A 21,679-nucleotide genomic window follows, 5' to 3' on the forward strand; every position below is an offset into this window, starting at 1 on the left:
CAGGAAACAGCAAAGAAAAATACGTTTATACGTATTTCCCCACATGGTTTCTTGTGCATGCTTTCCTGTGTGTAACTACACCATGAACTCGAGGTGAATTTCAGGTATTAAGTGTTGCAGCAATTTGTTGCAAACAGGCTGGAATGTAAATGAAAACCTAAAATAACACCAAATGTAGTGTTGTAGTCCTTTGTTAAATGCGGATCAGAACATTTGGCCGTCCCGTGCTGTCCCAGGGGTTTCTGGAGTTGCAGCCCCTGTGCCGTAGCACAGCCCTGGATAATGCCAAGCTGGTGTCACCCACTGGAACTGGAGCTCACAGAGCAGCCTCCTTGAACTCCACTGGGAGTTCTGTGTATATTTATACACTCAAAGCTGAGCACGTGCATGTTCCATCTGCACAAGGTCTCCCTTTTCCTCCTTCTTTGGTGCATGGAATTGGAAGGCCCTGCTGCTTCTACTTTTCTTAAAAGTTGCCTAGAAGTTGAGCAAAAATATTGCTGTGGTTGTTTCCCCTCTTAAGCAGCATCCAAGGTATTGTTTCCTCTGCTTTTCCTTTTCCCAGGAACAGCAAGCAGCCCTCTTGAATGGATTTCTCCATGAGGTTGTTTTGCAGGTCAGGAGGTTAGTTCACTTTTGTCTTTTTACTCAGCTGCTGCAGAAGAAATCCTCTGTGTGTTCTCTTGAATTGTAAAGGCTGGTAAGAAAGAGAAGCCAAAGTCATCCATTAATCCACAGGCAAAGTCCTATTGAAGCTGCTGCAGTGAAAGCTCTCACATGCTGCCCTGGAAATAACCCCAGCCGTGACGTGGTGAAATGACCCTACATAAGGTCAGAAGCTCAGTTCTCATTTTCATTTAAGCTTCTGTTTTTTAAACAGTGTTTGGGATTGTGCCTCATGGTTCTGTTGAGCTCCTAAAGCAGCTGGAGCCCCCTCAAGAGGGAGCAGAGATGGAGACTCCAGGCAGGCAGGGGTTTATCTGCTAAACTTGCCACTCTCTCCTCTCAACTTACTGTTGTTTTGGCTTAAATATTTAATGACCGTGACCCCATGTGAGAGCAGCGAGTGGTATCAGGACTTTGGCTTAAGCTGCTTTGCAGAGACAAAGCACCTGTTTTAATTCCTTCTGGAAATGGAAGTGATTTGGAAGTGTCCCAGCAAATTGAAGGCAAAGTGGTAATTCTTGACTGCCTGTACACTTTCTCAGGAAGTGTGTGAATTGGAAAGATCTGTGCACACAGCTCCTGGCCAGGATTTTCAGGAGAGCTAAGAGAGCTGTTGATCTCTGTCCTGGCATCCTTTGCAGCGTTGCAGCTGTAATGCCGAGGTGCATTTAGTGGAAAAACAGTGGCATCAACTCTTTGTCTCCCTCTTCTCTTCATGGACACTGATACAATGAAGTGCCAAGCTGATGCGTAGGGGTAAGGTTAGGTGGGATGCAGTCTGCACCTTCCCCTGGTCCTAGTCAGCCTGCCCTTGGAGCAGCTGGCAGCTTGCAGGGACAGCGTTATCTCTTGGGATCCAAACGCGGTGGTGATTAAAATGCTGACTGAAGGCGCTGCTGACAGCCGTCCTCCACTGCTGTGTTTGTTCTTGTGTCATGGAATGACCTTCTGTAATAAAATCAAGGAAACAGAAGTGACAAAAACTACCGACAGGATGGATTTGGAGTATTTTGTGGAGTAATCAGGTAACATCGTAACTCTCTGGAGTACGGAGCTGATTGAGAGCTGGATCAGCCATTCCCATCGACTTGCTTAAGGAACTGATTTTCAACAGGACATTACTGATTTTTACTTTCCATTTTTCATTTCTGTGGTGCAGCTTTTGCCTTTTCTGGGTTTGGGGAATCATGCCAAGCATGTTGATTTTCATTACATTTTGAGAGGTAAGGAAGTGCTAAAGTGTGCAACCTCCCTCCCTCTGTTTGGGAACGTGTTCTGTGTGAATCAGTGACAGAAGAGCAACCACTGAAAATACATTCCCTTTCTTTCTCTGCAGTCATCCCCCTCCTCAAAAACTTCTCTAAGAATGTGACTGAAACGAAAGCACTTTTTGAGTTACAAAGGAATAGCGTTGAGCTGGTGAACCCAGCAGGAAATGAACAAAGAATCCCAGAATTGTTTAGGTTGGAAAAGACCCTTGAATCATCAAATCCAACCGTTAGCCTAGACATGGAGCAGGGTTATCATTTCTTTTGAAGATTTAGGGTGGGTTTAATTGCATTTTATTTGGCACACATTGTTTTAAAACTCATCACCACGGAGTAGGAACAATTTTATTGCATGTGCTAATTATACAAAAATTCACAAACACTGCCTCCTTTCATTTTTACTTTTCACAATGTCTTTTTCAGCTATAATTTTCATGTCTCACATTTTTCTCTCCAGTTTCCTGTGTCTTGTGGTTAAATCTTGACCATAAATCTTGCTCTGCTTTGTTAAAAACAATAGGTCTGCTATATTTCTTCATTTAACAACCTGCTAGATTAATAGCGGCTTTAAAACAATTAAATATGGTTGTGTGGTTTAATATTCCCAGTTTTAATGCACCATGAAGGAGAAATAAGAGGCATTGTCTTTTATAGAGCGGTTGGGTTTCATGTGCAGTCTGGCAATCTTTGTCTGACACCTTGGTACTGGGGTCTCCTTCTTGCACAGATAATGCCAAAAAAAGCTTTCTGTGCAGGCTTGGAAATCAAATGGCAAGTCACTGGGTGGCAAATAAGGCTAAAATTTTGACGGTGGTATCTCAGCCAAAAAGGCTTTGCGGCCTTTGGGGTGCACGACTGGGCAGCTGGAGGAGGCGGGTTTCTGCATTGTAGTGACAACGTTGTAGGACGTAAAATTTGGTCCCTGTAAATCCTCCTTGTCATTAAGGCTGGAAACCTGAGAAGGTCACGGTCACGTGTTCTGGTGTGTCACACAGCAGCATCTGGGTCTCCTGTCACCCTGCCTCACAGGGAATTCCATCCTCGTGTTACGTTTCCATCCAGGCAGGCTCCATGGAGGAGAACCTGAGGCACGAGATACCGGTCATCGAAGGAAGTCAGGTTTACACCAAAGCCATATTTCAGCAGAAAAAACAGAATTTATGCCTTCCAAACTGGCTCCTGTTAAGAAAGGACATCAAATGCAGATGTAGATCAGAAACTCAATAAATTGTAAGGATTCCTAAATACCAGGAAATGTCACTGCAAAACTGAGCATTAAAACACGTTTGTGGACAGGATCAGTGAAGACTGGGATGATAGCTGTTATTCCTAGATGTTGTAGTTAAGTTACACTATAAATATTCCTGCTAGATGTTACAGTTGAGTTTACAAGGGGCTTGTCTCAAAGAATGAATGTTTGAAGCTTGGGTTAAATAGCATTGCAAGAACTCTTGATCAGTAACTTCCTGTGGTTCACAGAAGCCCTTTTCTTTAAATTTTCACAGTTTGAATTCTTGCTCCAATTAAGCCTGACTTTGAAATTGTTTTGTTGCAGGCACCTCTGCTGCAGGAGGATGTGGGACCGCACGGAGACTATGTTCCAGATCAGGTAATGCCGTGTTTGAGTCCCCTGAGTATTATCCCTGCCAAATCCTGCTTCAGGCCCCAGTCTAGGTTCATAAAATATTTGTGGCTGTCGGTCTCGTGCATCAGCCAAAGTTGCACAGATGCAGAAAGCCTGTCTGAGGGATTTTAGAATTGCAAATGCCTAACAGATTTTTAACAGCTCTATATATGTATACACATATGTAAATACATATATGCATATGCATGTGTAACAGACTAGAAATACACACAAGAAATCTATGATTTCTCTGATAATAGTGTGCCAAACTGGGCTGTTGGAGATGAGAAATGTCTTCAGCTGAACTTTCAAATACTGCCTTGATTTGCGTGTTACAGGAGTGGCACTTGGTGTGCTTTCTTATTAGAAATAATGGGGCATCTAATTTTAACGCCTGATTTTTGTTTTTTTAACAGTTCTGTCAAGCCTTTGATAGACAACGATACAGAGTATCTGCCCTGGCCCCCAGCTCTGTATCTTGTGTATCTTGGTTTCTCTGACATTTAGAAACTTTTTAAGCCAGTTTGGCAAAGTTTAATAACTTCGGAGGTAACAAACTTAACACTCTATTGCAAGAATGTTTTTAAGAGCATAGAAACAGCTTTACTAGAGGCCAGGACTTTGGGTCCCTGTGCCTGTGGAAGGTGTCCATGCCCATGACCGGGGGTTGGGACTAGATGAGGTTTAAGGTCTCTTCCAGGCCAAACGAGTCTGTGATTCTGTGATTCCCTAAAGGGCCCCTGTAATTAGCCTGAACAAAACACCTGAGACTGTGCGGGTTCATCCTTTCACCAGAGAAAACAGGTGGTTTGCAGCACACAGCACTCAGGTGTGTCACATTACTGAACAGCCCACGAGGACAACAAGGTCGTGTTCAGGGTTTGGATGATGTGCAGTAAGTAAGGTTTGAGGTCGCCCAGTGAACAGCCATGAGGGAGGTAAAACGGGGAATAGCTGCCTGGTAAGTGAAATACCTTTTAATGTAAAATTATGGAGCTGGTAATTTACAGCACCTCGGCCTTTCCGATTCTGGGCGTTCCCAGAAGTGGCTCTGGGCAGCTGCTGGTGCTGAATGTGACAGGCTGCTTCATGTTTTACGTGCAGAAATGACTGTACACTTGTAATAACATGTGCATTCCCACTCTCTCAGAAAAATTCCTTTTATTTTTTTTGTGCTTTGTCAGGGGATATCATGCAGTTCAAGACCTGTGTTCTCTGAAACAGCGGGGCTGCTGTGGTTGGAATATTCAAGGTATCTCTTGAAAATCAAGGCTGAAGCTCTCCTCCTCTTTAATGTTGCTGTGACACTATGTGGATTTAGCAGAACCAGTATTTTCATTTTCATGTCGATACGATGATTTCTGGCAGGGAGGTCAACTTAAAAATTCTAGTTAAGCTGTCACATGTATTCTGAGAACATTTAGCAGCAGCAGATCATGTGTTTGTGCTGCATGAGGCCAACAGAAACTGATTTTGGTTGGTTGTGATGTTTCACAGGAGTGGTAATGCACAAATTACAACAAAATGGTTTGAGATTGGATTTTAAATTGGGATCCAGATATTTGTAGCACTGGCTAATTCTGAGCCTGAAAAAATTCAGTCCTCAGTTGAACACTCCTGGAGTTCAAGGATGTCGCAGTGGTTGATCTCTGCCTTGGGGGAAGTTGCTTCCCCCTTGGGGATGCCCCAGTGGGGTCTGTTACCAACTGGTTACGCACAGCTTCAACTGTGTAACATCTTCTGGGGAAATGAAGGTGTTCAGAGCGTGTTTGTGCAGATTTCTGCCTGTGGAAGCTGCTGTGCAAGTGGATTTTGGTTTCTGCCCAAGCCGGGCGCCATTTCCTTTTGTTTCGTGTGCCGAGCTCCCAGCTGGTGGGGAGAGAAATGGCTTTGTGGTCAGACTCCAGTGTAGTGGGACCTCGGGAGCTGTTGAGACAGGACATGGGGTGATGGTTTTAAACCCCATGAACATCCATTTAGGTTAGATATAGGGAAGAAGTTTTTTCTTTACCGTGAGAACAGTGAGGCCCTGGCACAGATGGCACAGGGAAGCTGTGGCTGCCCCATGCCTGGAAACGTTCAAGGCCAAGTTGGATGGGGCTTGAAGCAACCCAGTCCAGTGGTCCCCATGGCAGGGGGGTGGAAGGAGACGAGCTTTAAGGTCCCTTCCAACCTAAACCGTTCCGGCATTTTAAGACTGTAGCTGTCGCAGTCTGCCTTGGGTTAATATGGAAGCTCGAGGATGCGGTCCCGGCGTGAGGAGCTGCTCTGGGAGTCCCGACCAGGGTGAGATGCGGGCGGCGATGGTGGGTGGGACAGACGGATGCCCAGGAAAGTTGTTTCTCGGAGGGCGTCAGGCGCAAGGGCGGGGAGCGCTGAGGATGCCGCGGGAGCGCGGTGATAGATAGGATTTGTGCCTCGGCGCGTCTGCGGCGGAGCCGGGCGGGTTCCCCGGCGGTTCCCCGGCGGGCCGGGCCGTGCCTGACGTGGAGCGCCGGCTGGGCCGGAGGCGGAGCTGCCGCGGGTTTATCAGCGCCGCGGGTCGCGGCGGGCGCGCAGCAACAGGCGGCGCGGGGGACCCGCCGCCTCTCCGCCCGCCCAGCCGGCCCCGGCCCCGGGAGGCGCCGCCGGCGGCAGGGAAGGCAGCGGCAGGAGGAGGGAGCGGGCGGAGCGCGGCCGGGGCCGGGGCGCGGGCGGCCGGCTCGGGATGGTGCTCCTGCCCCTCTGGCTAGTGGCAGCCGCGCTCCTGGGGGCCCGCGCTGCGCCCGGCCGGCAGGTGAGTGAGGGAGTGCGGGGACCCCTGCCCTCCGCTGCCCTCCCGTGCCCTCCCCTGCCCTCCCCTGCCCTCCGCGCTGTCCCACGCCGTCCTCCCTCGTCCCCGCGCTGCCCCGGGCTCTGCAGGCGGTACCGGCCCGGGGCCAGGAGAGGCTGAGGTGGTCGGGCGGCTCTCCGCCCTCGGCTGTGCTGCAGACCGCGGCATCCGCGCAGCCTGCAACCGGACGCGGCATCCCCGGGCCGGGCTGGATGCTGCAGCCGCAGCCCCTGGGTCCCTTCCCTCTGGATCCGATGTCCCTAGGTCCCCTAACCGTGGCAAGAGCAAGTACCAGGCCGGCAGTGAGATGACCATGACATCGGATCGCTGCCGCTGTCCCTGCGGGCACTGTGGTCCAGTTCCAGTTTCCCATTCTCTAGCCTAGATAAAAAGCGCTGTCAGCTCACTGCTTCCTCTCTGCCCCAGCACCCGTGCTTCTTGGAGCTCATCGCTTTCCTGCTGTTAAATCCCCGCTTTGGCCACCGAACTTTCTTATTGGCACAGTGTCACAATGTACAGAACGGGTCATTCAGAATCAGGATTGCTTAGCAGCTCTATTAGTGTTAAACTTACTATGAGCTCCGCTAGGATAATGGTGGGAACAGCTGTTTATTCAGTTAAGGAAGAGCTGCCATCCCTGGAAACCAAATCTAGAAACATATAAAATAGTGCAGCACAGACCAAGTGATTTTTCAGCCTTCTGCCATCCCCCATTGCATAGTAATTACGCTAACAACTTTGTGCATGTGTTTCTTTTCTCTTCTGCAGGCTGGTAAAGAACAGCAGAACCAAATAGGTAAGTCTTTTTAGCTATTATTCCTGCTATCAAAACAGAAATAAAAGAAGTTAGCTCAAAGACTAGCCATTTCTGGAGAAATGATCTGTATGCAGGCCAGCATTCCCTGTGCACCCCCCAGCACTGCCACCCAGAAGCGTTTGTAGTTGCAGTGACGTGGCATGGCTTGAATTTGCATGTCCTCTCGTGCTGCGGTTTTGCATCTTTATGTGTCTGTGCTTCCCTCCTGAAATACAAACCAATCAGAGCTATAAAAGCTGGTCACTGTTGCCTTGTAAACCGAGAGACCTGGGTAAGAAAGTGCTGTGCAGTGAGTTCAGGGTCAGTGGCACATGAGGGAGCTGAAGGGAAATGTGCCTCTGTGTGCCCATGGGGTGCTTCTCACTGAGACTTCGGCCTCTCGGACTCTTCCCAAAGACAGGAAGCTTCCTTTAATTGGGAGGATGCACCCACAGTTTAAATCTCAGGAGATCTGTGTTCATTTAGAGTAACTGGTAATTGCGTGCTCCACGGGATGGAAGCACCTCTCCACAACTTCCTGAAAGGTGGCTGTTGTCAGGTGGGAGTTGGTCACTTTCTCCAGGCAGCAGCTGACAGAACGAGAGGACACAGTCTCAGGCTGCGCCAGGGGAAATATAAGTTAGATGTCAGGAAAAGGTTTTTTACGGAAAGAGTGATTAAATACTGGAATTGTTTGCCTGGGGAGGTGGCGGAGTCACCGTTCCTGGATGTGTTTAAGGAAAGCCTGGATGTGGCACTGCGTGCCGTGGTTTAGTTGAGGTGTTAGGGCATGGGTTGGACTCAATGATCTTGAAGGTCTCTTCCAACCTATTCATTCTGTGATTCTGTAGTGGAAGGATGTGGAAGCTGGCATTGCCAGGCATTAATACCAGGGAATGCTTCTTCCCTTACCCAGTGTGAAATGAGTCTTTTGCCATCCTGGTATGGACTGCGTGTCCCTCCACGTGAGTGCTCTCTGGAGCTCTTCCACAGTGGAAATGGACTCCAGGCAGTTCTGCTTCCAGCTGCCACTGGACCTCCAGCCCTGAGGTTTTGGTTCAGCTTTTGTTCAGAAAAGAATTTCAGGCATTTCTGTGAATTTTGGAGGTCTTGTCTCAGCTTCAGTTCTGGTGCTGGGAGCTTCTGGGCTTAGGGTGGTTTCCACTGTGACCAGCGAATAACGGGGACAGAGACAGTGAGGTACATTTAAAGCGAATTGGCAAACAGAGGGTTTTTCCAGTGGTATGCTGATCCTATCTTTTATTTCCAGTCCTTTCCATGCAGCAGAGAAATGGATTGTATTTGAATTTCAGAAACCTTAAGCTATATAGGAATATGTCTTTTAAATTACACAGTGCATCAGGCAAAATTCCTGAATCTGGAAAATAACTTCTTGTCCTTTAACTTTTTGTCCTCTTCCTTTCTTCCACAGCCCTGGCACTGCTGTTGTCGGGAACATTTGGGGCTGAATTTGATGCTCTAAATTCTGACTCAAAAAGTACAGAACCATAGAATCCTACAGTGGTTTGGGTTGGAAGGGACTTGGATGATCATCTCATTCCAAACCCGCCGCCATGCCAATGACACCTTTCACTATCCCAGGTTGCTCCAAGCTCCTTCCAACCCGGCCCCGTTCCAGGGATGGGGCAGCCACAGCTCCAAACTATGGCTTACTCAGTTGAGAGCTGTAATGACTTGGAGGTAAAACCTGCATTGGAATTGCTTGCAAATGCACTGTCCTACTTCTGAGTCCCCACAAATCATCGCTTTGCATTGGTGGTGCGTATTTTGAGTTGGCCCAGGGCGGGCTGCTGTCAGCAGCTGATCTTTCCTTGTAGCCTGAAAAGTCACCTAGGGAAATTAAGGCACTTAGGGGTTTATTTTTGTTAAATATCATCACAGGCTGCAGTGCAGGGATAGCAGGTTAGCACACTTAATTACCTGCATTCGTGCACAGCGTGCTGCAGTGCCTGGGAGCTGTCAGGAGAAAGTTGTTCTGTGTCACTCAGCGTGAAGGTGCTGATGCTGTGCTGCACCTTCGCCTCCCGCGCAGCAGAGCTCCGTCCCTGCTCAGTGTCAGTTCTGGAAGAAACCTGTGACACAGCTGTGCTGGGCCCCACCGCCTGCAGGAAGCACCTGCAAAACACCTGGAGCTGTGCAGAGGCTGCAAAAAGCACCACACTGACCATCCCTTGAGCCGTCTGTATCCCTGGGACAGGTGGCAGTGAAGTAGAGGAATGAGGACGCCAGAGAGGTGTCCCACATCAGCCTCTCTCCTTGCAGTCCCTTGCTTTCATTCATCCAGCTTAAAATGTCCAGATCCCACACAGCCTCGTCCCTTTCCAGGTGCAGAGCTGAGTGGGAATTCTCAAGGAATTCTGTCCCCTTTTCCTGTCTTCTCTTTCTTTTCTGGGCATTTCTGCCACCTAAAGGCGGCCAAACAGAGAGGAAATGGTAGTTCTGGAGTTACCCAGGTTGTTGAAGCCACCAGCCGACAATGCGGCAGGAAAGGGTGATGACAAAACCCCTGCTGGGCTTGTCCAGTTGTCTCCACACCATCTTCTCTCATTAAGCATCACCTTGCTAAGTCACCAGAAGAGCTCTGCGTTCATCCCATTGTTCTTACCTGTGGGAAGCATGATCTCCCAGAACATGGCGCAGTCTCCTTATGGAAACGCTGTCCTCTTCATCCCTATCGCAGCAGGTAACTCTTTCTCCTCCAGTGCTTCCACTGCAGAGCTGGATGTCTGCCATCCGGCAGTTTGGTTGTGTCACAGCTTGTGAGTTCCAGGCAGAAAATTCCGCGGTGATGCTCTGGAGATGTCACCTTAGATGCAGTCCTTTTGCTGAGGTACCTGAGCTTCCTGACCCTCGAGCCACAACCAAATGCATCTTCCGATGGGGAAGCTCTGGAAGATTGCTGGTCACCCCATCGTGTCTTTATGGAATGGCCTGGGACTCAGCAGTAGAACCCCGTGCAGGAGCCGTGTGCGTGGGATGTTATCAGGAGTCCCCCACATTGCTTTTCTTGGGTAGTTTGATTTAGACATAGAAAAATGATTTGGACTTTGAGAAATTCTTCCTTTTCCTCTGATGCCGCTGATTTCCACATGGACCCTGCCTTTGAAATCTCCTCAAGTGGATGTTTAGTCATTTGGCATTCTGTTGTGGACAACCACCTGAACGATTTTTGAACACTGTATTTCACAGGATGTGATGCACATAAAAAGATCTGATGTTTTTCCAAGTGTTGGTGATGAAAAAAGTTTAGGATTTTCAAACCTCTGTTGACCGCAGCTGTTGTACAGTGACAGACAGCTCTTGTGAGTTAGTTCTGTGGTGTTAGTTCTGCAGTTTCACGAGTTTTTGAGGGGAAAGAACGCCCGGACAGCACTCTTCAGAGGCATTCTCTAGCTAATTATGATTTGGCACGCAATGAAAGAATGTGATCTTCCTTCTTAAGTGCTCCCTTTCAACCTAAACATTGTGCAACTGGAGCAGCATTTTAAGGCCAGATTTAAAAAAAAAAAAAAAAGGCAGGAAATTTACGGTTAAGGGCTTTTCCTCTTGCTCTGATCAGCACTGTCAGCTTTGAATTAGCAGAGCAGATCGACTCTGAAATTTTAGCTTAGGAAAGGGAACACCTACAGCTGGGATAGCATTTCCTCAGAGCGTGCAGTTTGTGGAAAAAGGGTAATGTAAGTCAGCGGAGGAGTTCAGATGTCTTTGGGATTCAGTCATGTGCCATTTAATTTTAATTGCCTTTGAACAAAAGGCATTTCCTCTTCTAGCTCAGCATTTACAGACTCTGGAAAAGGCTTTCGCTGACTCCAAACCTTGACAGCTCTTATTTTCCACCCTTTGTTCCTACCTTCTTGGGGCTACCTGGTTGCACCTATTAGCAAAATAGCCTCTTTCCCCCCCCAGCCTGTGGAAATGTGGGAATTGTGCTGCAAGATGTGCAGAGCAGTTTCTCAGTTGTGTGGTGAGCACAGAATTTGATCACCAGACTGTGGTCTCTGGCACTGAACGTCCTGCTTTAAAGTAAAAAGAAAACAAGCCACGAGGAATCTCAGCGAGGTAGAAGGCGGAATGTCAGCCTGGGAATGAAATCCCAGTGTTGAAGCACCGGGAATATGAGGATCTATGTTTTTACTTTGACCCAGTTAGAATGTACAACTCAGCAGCTCCGTCTCCTGGGCATGGCCCGGTGTCTAATTAATAAAAATGACTTTAGAGTTTTAAATGGGTCCCTTCTCTAAGGAGACCGATTAACAATCTTGGCTCAGAATTCCCAGTGTTTAAAACGGGAATTATCCTAAGGATAATGGCCTAATTAGGATGCCAGTTTTAGACCCTGATCTTGTGAGTGTATGGCAAAGTAGGTGTAGTTGGCTGCTGCTGAAACCCACCCCGGGGCTGTAGGATGTGGGGTACCAATGGGCTTGGAAATGACTTTTCACATTCCTAGGACACGTATTTGTACAGTCGGATGTTCATAGTGCAAGAATTTACATGTGTGCATCCTACTAGTGCCATACGTTGTTTTTCTGTCAGGGTCCTCAGTGACTGCCTGAAAGAATATTAGAAACAGCTCTGTGAAGACATTAGGAACACTTTCCTACTGAAGTTACTTGTTGAATGCGTGAGTCTCTTAAAACGAGCAGCCCTTCCCACCCGGGAGAGAGGAACTGACTACTGAGCTTTTCCTCTGTTAATTCTCATATCAAGTGTGATCCACGCTGGGAGCAGGTGAAATTTAGCTCACTTAATTAAGTATATTTATTTGAGGAATTCTCAGTGGCACTTGGCACTAACATCGGAGCTATCTGACTGAAAGCTTTTTGAATGAAATCGTCAGTATCACTCTGATACTTCTTTCACCAGCTCTCCTGGGAAGAAGGGAGTAGGGAATAAATATTTTTGTGCAAGATGTCTTTTTAACTCTCACCTAGTCAAATACACAGGCTGAGACTTGGGCCTTGGACCCATTCAGAGCAGAGCTGTGGCTCTCAGCTTGACCTGGCCCTTCCCTTACAGCCTGGAAATCAGACACTGAATATCCTGATTGCTGCCAGATTACAGAGGTCTCACTGAGAAGATAAACTCACTTGAATGGATTTTTTTTTTCCCAGTGGTGTGAAATTACTTGAAGACATGTTGCCTTAGCTGAGGGTTGTGCCATTGAGCTTCTCCAGGATTACCAACAGTGTGCCTTTCCTGGGTTTATGGGTTCTCTCAGCTGCACTAAAGTGCAAGATTTAGGGTCGAACTTGTGCAGATCTGTGTTGGGATTTTTAATAATTAGATTCACTCATTGTTTTTGATCTCTGTTACTCAGAGGAAAGGCTGCAGCAAGTTGCTGGGTAAGGAGATTTGGAGAGGGAGAAGTTACTGCCTTTACTAGTGCTGATGTGGATTAATTTATCAGCAGCATGTGATCTGCTGGATTATTTCCCTGTTTCTATTTCCTGAGAAATCTGTATGCAAATTGTGCTTACAACCAAGCTTGGCACTTCATTTTCCAAAGCTTGGTGGAAGTCCTGACACAGGAGGAGCAAGTTCTGTGTCAGGTGTACAGCAGAGCTGTGTGGCATTTCTTACAGGAGAATTCAGAAGGTTCTCCTGGGGCTCCTGAGTAAGCCTGGAACCCACAGGAAACTCCCCAGATAAATTCAGTGTATATTTCAGGATTTTCTCTGTAAGTTTTGGGAAGATCATCCTTATAATAACAACTGGTAGGAAGAAATTCTTCCATGTGAGGATGGTGAGGCCCTGGCACGGGTTGTCCAGAGAAGCTGCGGCTGCCCCATCCCTGGAAGTGTTCCAGGCCAGGTTTGATGGGGCTTGGAGCAGCCTGGGATAGTGGAGGCTGGTGTCTCTCCCCATGGCAGGTGGTTTGGAACTGGGTGGTCTCGAAGGTCCCTTCCGGCCCAGAAAGAGGAGCAGTGATATGCTCCTTACATTTCCCCATGTTAGTAGCTCAAACAGGATTCCTAAACTGGGACTTTTGGAAGGGGAGGCGTGAGGGGTCCTTCAGTCTTTGGGCTCCCTCCACACTCCTGTTCTCTTATTTTAGTTTGGTTTTTGGGTGTGTTTCTTGTCAGAATTCCGAAAAAGCAGAGCCAGGCCGTATGGGTTAGTGGTTCCAGTCAGCACCGACGCAGATGGAAGTTACGTGTCCAACATCCTCTCGGCGAGTCACCAGCGGCGGTCGACGCGGGAGGTGTCCCAGAGCCCCAGACAGCTGTACTTCAATGTCACCGCCTTCGGGAGGGAGTTCCATCTCCGACTGAGACCCAACACTCGTTTGGTGGCTCCCGAGGCCGTGGTGGAGTGGTACGAAGACTCTGTGGAGACTGGGAACGATGGTGGTAACGCGACTCAGACTGGGAGTGGTACAGAGCGGTTATGGAAGAGAGAGCCCCTGTGGACCAACTGTGCCTACGTGGGGGACATCACGGACATCCCCGGAGCTGCCGTGGCCATCAGCAACTGTGATGGGCTGGTAAGGCTGCTTTCATGGCGTTTGAGTCTCGTGTCACGCTCTGTGCACAGCTTTTCTTGCTTTTAACCGCACCTTCCTGATGATGTCATTTCCGGAACTTTATTTCTTAAATCCCTTAGGAAATATTGATGCCCTGGTGCTTTGCTTTGGGATAATTTCTCTGAGATTGATAAGCAAAGTTCTTAATGTCTCTGGTGTATGAGAGAGACCTCAAAGCTACGTGTTGTTTGGTTTCCTTTTTCATTTGCATGAGGTGTTGCAAACAGGAAAATTAATAATGAAGATATTTTCAGACTTATAAAAGGTGATTTTTTGTTAACTGAATTTAGAATGGGGTGTCCAAATCGTCCTTCTTTGCTTCTCAGGTACCAAAATGATGGGCTGCACTGTTATCCAAGAATAGCAGCTTTACATTTTAAAGGCTTCTTTTATAAAGTGAGCATGCTTTTTGTCTCTTAGACGCAGTTTTGTTGCATCAGGAGGTGTCATATGAGAACTGAGTGGTTCACATTTGTAATGGGTTTGCTTTCTATCTGTCTGCGAACACGCAGGCTTCCCTGTGGTCGAGCAGATGCCCATATCCCAGAATGAAAGGCTGGGCATTTTTGGAGCCCCCACACCATTCCTCGATTCACTCAGGCAGCAGTGAAAGCCAACAATACCCACCTTGTGCTCCATAAGGCGCAGGGGCACTGGTGGAACATGCCTGCGACATCCAGGGAGATGAATGTCGTGGTCGCCCTCCTGCTGTTTGGGACAGGAATCGGACGAAAAAGTCTGCAACAAGCATCCTTTCTTGGAAGTGGGAACTTCCCATAGCTGCCACATGATTCCGTTTTGAGATAGGTCCGGGCTAGGAGAGCTCCCACCTCAGCAGCAGCCACTGTGGGTGTAACTGCAGACATGGCTCAAAATCCCCGTTCAGACCCAAACTCCTTGAATTCCCTTGCTTAGAGAAAGGGAATACTGGTAGTGGTTGCATCAGAGGTGATAACTAATGTCAGTGTTCGGGGAGGTTTGGGTGGGTTTTTTAGGAGAATCTGTTGCCAGTGTACTGTGTTTTCAAAGGCCAAGCAGACCTCTGCCTGGCTGGATGTGGCTTCCAATAGAATCGTTCTGATGAATGACACCCGGGGCCTGGCAGCTGGATTTTGGCAGTAAGCCTGAACCAAGTTGTTGCGTTGAGACAGCATGTGAAGACGAAATTGGATTAAATGGAATTAGATTAAGGAGTGTAGCTCCGTCACAGATTGCCTTGTGGCTGTCAAGCTGCTTGTGGTGTGTTTTCAGGTAAACGAAGCCAGAGGGGGACTTCCAGAGGGGAATGGCTTTAGAGTGGCAGAGGACAGGGTTGGGTGGGATATTGGGGAGAAATCCTATGCTGAAGATGGTGAGCTGCTGGCACAGGTTGCCCAGAGAAGCTGTGGCTGCCCCATCCCTGGGAATGTTCAAGGCCAGGTTAGATGGGGCTTGGAACAACCTGATCAACCTCTTTTCCCATAACATCCCATGTACTTTCTGTGGTTTTGGTGACTGGAGCAGGAGAACATGGGCTTTTTCTTTGAGGAGTAGTGGGTGATTGCTTCTGGGCCACTCTTGTCTCTCTGCTCTTCTCGACCTTTGCTGTTTTAACATCTCCTGGAGCTCTAACCAAGAGAGTGTGAAAGAAATAAATAATCCTGAAGATTTATTTTATGGTTTTTTTCCTCCCAGCATCTCCCAGGGTAGCAAAAGGAACTTGGAATTACCATCTCTGGCCTCTCTGTTGCTGTACTGTGTGTTTCTCAGCCCAGCTAGAATATTTGATCCTCAGCGTGTCCTAAAGACGTGAAGAGTGAGATAACATAGCTTAACAGAAACTGGAACAAGAGTGAGAAATTCTAGGGGCATGTGCATGCTGGAAAGATTTTTTTTTGACTTCAAAGGAATTTAGACACTGTCCAGGGCAGGTTCTGAAATCTTGGAGAGAAAGTGAAGGGAATCACCAGGGTAGCAGTTTGCACAATGTATAGCTTGTCAAAGAGGGCTGATATCATAAGTAAGAGAAAAAGAGCATTTGGTGCTAAGTTTTGATTGTTTGATAATAAATATGTGGAGTAATTGCCATTCGCACTAGTAAAGTACGATTTTGCCCACAGTCTCTTCCTGAATCTAAACTTCCATTTAAACCCCCAAATACTTGAACGCTTTTGTTTTGAAATAGTTTACATATCTGCTTTTGCAGTGGAAGCTGTCTGTCTGCCATCAGTTCTGCAAATTCCTGTCTTCACATCTGCTTAGTCTCCCTTTGGAAATGACCCTGTTTATTTAAAAAACCCACCCGCATGTGCCTGCACTTGTCATGGCAGGAGAACCCTTCATTAGTCACAGAGGAGCTGCCTCTTGCCTTCTTCGCTGCGTGTCAGAACGCTGGTGCTTCCACGGGTTTGTGCTGCGTGTTTCTGCTGTTGTTTGGTCAAAATCGCAGCGTTCATTGCCAGAATCCTTCGGGAGCGGAAGGTGCCAGCCTCAGGAAAACGCTACAAGTGGTATGCACTGTAAACAGAGAGAGGGCAGCCAGCCTGACATTCAGAAGTAGTGCCTTAAAGCACTCTACCTGTTATTGTATGGAAAATCATCTCCGTTTCTCGGTCAGCTTCCTGCCTTCGTAAGGAACTCCAAGCAGGTGTTGGTGTGCGATGCCTTTAGCTTGTACTTCCACTCTGAACTGTGTTCCTGTAGGTGTGTGTCTGTGTTTGAGCTGGGATCTGCTTTATGCTCACGTCCGTGCAATGCCCAGTGCTGGTCTCTGTTTCTCCTCCAGCATTAACCTTACTCAGTTCAAATGAAAGGGCTGGGCCCAGTGCAGTAACCTGTAATCTTTGACTTCACATTCCGAGTAAAATGTGACTCCTTTTTTGTTTGTTGGAAATGGAGTACTTTTGTTTATTGAAATTCCACGGCCTTCAAGCCCAGGGCAGCATATGGTTGTTTGAAGTACAGCTGCTTGCAAGTGGAAGATGCTCAGGAATCCGCCTGCCTTGTGGTGTTCAGCCGCCAAACCAGGGAAATCCTGGAAGACACACCAACCATCAAGAATAGAAAAAATACCCAAATGTGCTTAGATCTGCCATTTGTTACAGATTATTCCTCACTTGCTTATTACCATCCCCTTTTCCAGGGATATGGAGACGTGAGGAAACATGTCTGTGCATGTTCACAGCTACTTTCCTTTGGCAAACCTTGTGGAAATACAGGCTGGAGTATCTCAGACTAGGGATAACTGCACAGGCTTTAAACGTGGTTCAGGAAAAGTTTTAAAAATCTGTAGGAGTTGGGGCGGATGGGATCCAAGGAGTTTCAGGGCATTTCGATTTGTTTCAAATCCTTTTTCATTACCGTTGTTTCATCAGGACCGAAATATTAAGTCTTATTTCTTGTTCCTGTGTTGGTTCTAGTGTACTATTTCAGCATGATCTCCCCCAGGCTGGCAAGACAGTGTTCCTAAATGGAGAAACATCTTTCTAGGAGCCAATGGTGTTTTACCCCAGTGTGTTGGAATAGCATTTTGAAGACAAACGCTTGAACTGCTGCAGAGCGTCTGGTTGTAGAAACTCGGAAACGTGGGATACTCTTGCTGAGTTTGGGATTGGGACTGTCCCCTTGGGCCTGGAGGTTGCTTCCAGTCCAGGCTGGGGGCTGTGGTCGAGGGAATGTCTGGTCATCCAGGACTTTCTGTGAGGACACAGCACAAGGAAAGCAGAACGAACCCTGGGGAGATGGAAACGGCTCCGGCTGCGTGCTGCTCCAGGCAGATGGCAGCAATGTCTTAGGCCGATTTAACTGATTTAACGATATTCCTGCTCCCCTGCCCTACTGTGCTCTTCCCACAGTAATTCCCTCCTTGCCATGAACTCCCGTGACCTGCTGTGCCTGCTCCTGCCGCTGGCATTTCACTGTGCTTGGCAGCATGATGAACTGGGCGTGATGGGTTGCAGCTGGATTCCATCCCCGTCACCTCTCCGCTCTGCTGCACTTCCCACAAGCTAATGCAGACTCCTCAGTCGTAGTAATCCATAGTAAAGAGGATTTCTCCAAGTTTAGGAACTCCAGAAACTTGGGAAAACGCATTCCCTTATTCAGGACTTGGGGCTTCTGGAGTAAAACGCAGAAGGGAGGAGCATTGGCTGAGAAGGGAGGCGATGGGGATGGAAGTCAAGGGTCAATACAGTGTAAAATGATAAAATCTAGAAACTCTTTTATATGTGTGGTTTGCTTCTCCCTGAAATTATCACTCAAAGCAAATGAGCACTTCATCCTTGTTTCATGGGTCATAGTCAAAGTTTATGCAGATGGTTGCTCAAGCTCCATTTATTTATTTTTGTTTGTTTTTATAAATTCTTCTAACAGGGCCAGATTTGGTCTAATGATAGGCTTGCTTCATTTCCAAGCCCTTATGTCTTCTCCCCTCTCTGCTGCCTACCTTCAAACACAGACTTCGGGCCCTAAAAATTATGCTTTGGCCCCTTAAGATGAGCCTTTAGACCTCAGACGGGGTGTTTGGAACTTGTGAGGGTTTGTACCCTAAAAATGAGGTTTTTAATCCCAGAGTCAAAGTTTCGAACTCCTGAAATGAGCCCCGTGACCCAAAAATGAGGTTCTTAGGTCTCAAAGTATGATTTAGAGCCTATGTTTGGGGGATTGGACACTCAGGATATGTCTTGGACCCTGAAAACTGTGGGATGAGGGTTTGGACACTCGAGATGTGTCTTGGACCCTAAGGATTGATTGAACCGTAAAAATGGAGCTCCGGACGTGGAAAGTGAGGCTTTGGACACTAGTAATGCAACTTTGAGCTCTATCTGTTCAAAAAGGTGGGGGTAGTTGAGCTCCTTTTGGCTCACTGAAGTGTTTGCAGTTCTCAGTAACTGAAATTAAAGTTGTCCTATTTGTGTCTATCCTCTGTTGAGGAGCAGGTGGCAGCAGGTTATCAGATAACTGAAAGGAAAATCAGTCCCATGTGTTCTGACCATTCTGCAGGATTCCTCGCCCTCCAAGCTGAGGAGAGACGCCGTGAGTTCAGGCTGGCATCTGAGTGACCTGTGGTGTCATCTAAGGCGCCTTTTGGAAAAGGAGGACTTCCCTCTGGGGCCTCTCTGTAATGATCACCAGGAATAGCCCGGAGCACCTGAGCTGTGAGCTTAACAACCACCCCAGGCTGGGCAAAATGTGCATGTGCTCTGTAGCCAGGAGTGAAAAATATGGTGCTCAGAAGACTAAGGTTGTTATTAGTCTCTTTTTCCCTGTGTTTAGATTGGAGACAATATTTGAAGGTAAATTAAAAAACTTGACAGTCTAGCGTGGGTGAGGCGAGGTGAGGAGCGCGTCCTCTCGGGAGGGGTTTGGGAGCAGGCAGCTGGAGAGAGTCTGCCTGGAGACTTTTTTATGAAAAGTCTCCACTTTGATTGCCACAACTTCAGACTTTTATTTATAGTTTATTTCTGATGCTGCAGAATCATTCTGTACAGCAAAGTGCAGGTTTACATGTAATCCTTCCCTTTTTGAGCAATATATTTGGGGGCTGAAACTGCTGTTACAGATCAGGATGTGGTTAAACAAAGGGCAGGTGGTTGGGTGCTGCTCTGGATATGTCTCTTGTAGCTGTCATTGAATCACACCTTGTAGTCCAGGTGATGCATTTTCACAGAACGCTGCTTTTAGGGCACTTGGCCTAAGAATTTCCTTTCTGGATTTTTCCTCTTTGTTTCCAAAACAGCAGACGCTTCTTAAATTTTTTGATTCCTGGAGGCTCACAGCTTACAGTTTATAAAATAGCATAAGCTTATTAAAATTACTACGTACAGCCCTTTTTTACAGCTTAAGTAATAAATCCCAGATTGTATAACTTATGCGGACTCTTGGTAATACACACAGAGTGAGTGAATTGGGCTCTCATTCCTCATTCACGTCCTGCCTCCACATGTCACCTGTGAGAAAGCGTGTGTCCCAGGAAAAGAAAGTAAACAGATACTGAAACAGCCAATGTTATCAAAATTCCATCCCTGTAGCCTCTCTCAAAGTTCTCATTGATGGTGGACTTGGTGCTGAATTTGTAACTGCATTTAGTAGGGTGGAGGTACAGAAGCCATATTCAGCAATGGCTTTTTTGATGTTCCGTGTTTATTCAGCGTTGTACGTACTTGGATCTGGAATTCAGCCTGCAAGGCACGTGGTCTGATGTTTGCAAAGGGGCAGTAAGCAGGACTGGAGAGAAAACACTGCACAAGGTCATTGAGAAAAAGGGTTTGTCTGCTCTTCCCTGTTTTTAGTTTCCTCGCAGGGTCACACTGCAACTCTCAACGCTATGTTCCCATCCCGTTCCGTGGAAGACTCACGGAAAGAAGAGTCAGTTGGTTCCGTCCCCGGCCCCTGTGTTTCATCAGGAGCTTCTTGAGATGATGGATAAAGTGCAGCGCTTTTTAATGTTCCATTTAAACAATCTTTGCCTTCACTTCTATTTTAAATAGATACTTAGTTTTCATCGAGTGCTTCTGCTACTTGGCTGAGAGCTTTAATAAATTGCAGCCATGCAGCACCAGATCAGCTTCCTTACCTCATAAAAATCCCTTTGTCATTTGACTTTCTTCTTTTATATGTGACCAAAGGTGTAAGACCGCTTCTCCCTTTTCCTTTGAGAGATTTTACCGTAGTTGGTTTTTCTTTTTTCCTTTGTGCAAGGATGTAGAACCGATTTAAAGCAATGAGTTTGATGGAAATATTACTAGCTTTGGTGCTTCCTAGCTTTTGATCCACAGAGTATTTCCATTCGGAGGAAGCTGCATCAGTTTTCCGTCCTCCTCTGACTTCTCTCTGAGGAGATGGCTCTTGCTCACGCATAGTTTGGACTGAGTTTTCTGTTACCTTGGAGGAGTGATGATGCTGCGGCATCGTTCTTGGCTGTTGTGTACAGGCAGCAGATAGATCAGTATTTATTTTGTGTGCCACAGTAGAAATGGTGCTGCTGACATCCCGATCATGAGATGTTAGTGTTTTGGCATTATTTTATTCACTTTATACTTCTGGAGTATTCAGCACTTGAAGGTCTCACTTCCCCTTCTCTGAAGGCTATCACATGTCCTCACTTTCTGTTTCCCTTTCCACATTTTAGAGGAATCTATGACTGGTGTCATCCCATCACTTCTGGATCTGGGAAAGCACCACGTTTCCCGCAGAACTGGCAACCTTTGCCATCTCCTGTACCGTTTCTCCATGAAATAGTTCCTAGCAGAGACCTGCTGTAACTGACACAAAGACAAAACCTGTGCTCAGAAAATATTTCTGCAGAGATTCGCTGGGACTGGGGAGGTCCTTCACTGCCCTGAGCACGTTCCACGCATGCTTTTCACTCTTCAACAACTGATATTTTAAACCCACTGTTCCTTCTTTAAGGACAAAACATTTGGCCTGCCAGCTCTATTCGGCAGTTTGCTCTTAAAATGAATCCCAGTAAGTTTTCCAAGAACGAAAAATAGAGACATATTTTTCCACATAAAATCAAAGTTTGTTTTTTTCTCTGTGCTTTCGTATAACTCTTAAGGGCTTCCACTGAGTTTTCTTAAATTTTCTGAAAGGGGGAAAAAGAAAACCCAGCATTTGGATCAAAACCAAGCATGAGAAATTTCAGCATAAAGGAATTTCCTTATGGATGTTTATAGAGGAGACTAAAAAACTTAATTCCAGTCGAGTGCAGTGTAAATGCTGACATTTTCTTTTCTTCTGTGCAAATCCAGCAGGATCTTGGTTATTTTGCTGGCTCTTCCAAATGCCTTTTGCTCCTTAAAGTGGTATCAATTAGTATGTTGAGAGACTTCAATTCCTCTGGTTAGATGATTTCCAGTATTTTAGTAGGAGCCTGTCTAAGAGCCTTCTAAGTATTGCCGGTGGTTTGGAAGAGAGCATTAAACATTCCTACGTTTTCATCGTGTTTCTGAATCTTCTGAACTTCTCTTGGTAGCTGCAGATGATT

General features: G+C 47.0%; 1 protein-coding gene across 1 annotated transcript in view; it reads left to right on the plus strand.

The window, feature by feature from the left end:
• The first annotated feature begins 6,145 nt into the window (after positions 1-6,145).
• The window catches only part of ADAMTS3 (ADAM metallopeptidase with thrombospondin type 1 motif 3), a 57,389-nt gene continuing 41,855 nt past the window's right edge, over positions 6,146-21,679 (plus strand). The window contains exons 1-3 of the mRNA XM_066184717.1: positions 6,146-6,334; positions 7,139-7,166; positions 13,274-13,674. Of these exons, the coding sequence (XP_066040814.1) occupies positions 6,266-6,334; positions 7,139-7,166; positions 13,274-13,674 (498 nt within the window). The 5' untranslated portion in view covers positions 6,146-6,265. The remainder of the gene's footprint in view (positions 6,335-7,138; positions 7,167-13,273; positions 13,675-21,679) is intronic.

This window comes from Chamaea fasciata, unplaced genomic scaffold, assembly GCF_029207755.1.
Source record: "Chamaea fasciata isolate MVZ Bird 193981 ecotype frontalis unplaced genomic scaffold, bChaFas1.0.hap1 SCAF_6, whole genome shotgun sequence".
Lineage (NCBI taxonomy): Eukaryota > Metazoa > Chordata > Aves > Passeriformes > Sylviidae > Chamaea > Chamaea fasciata.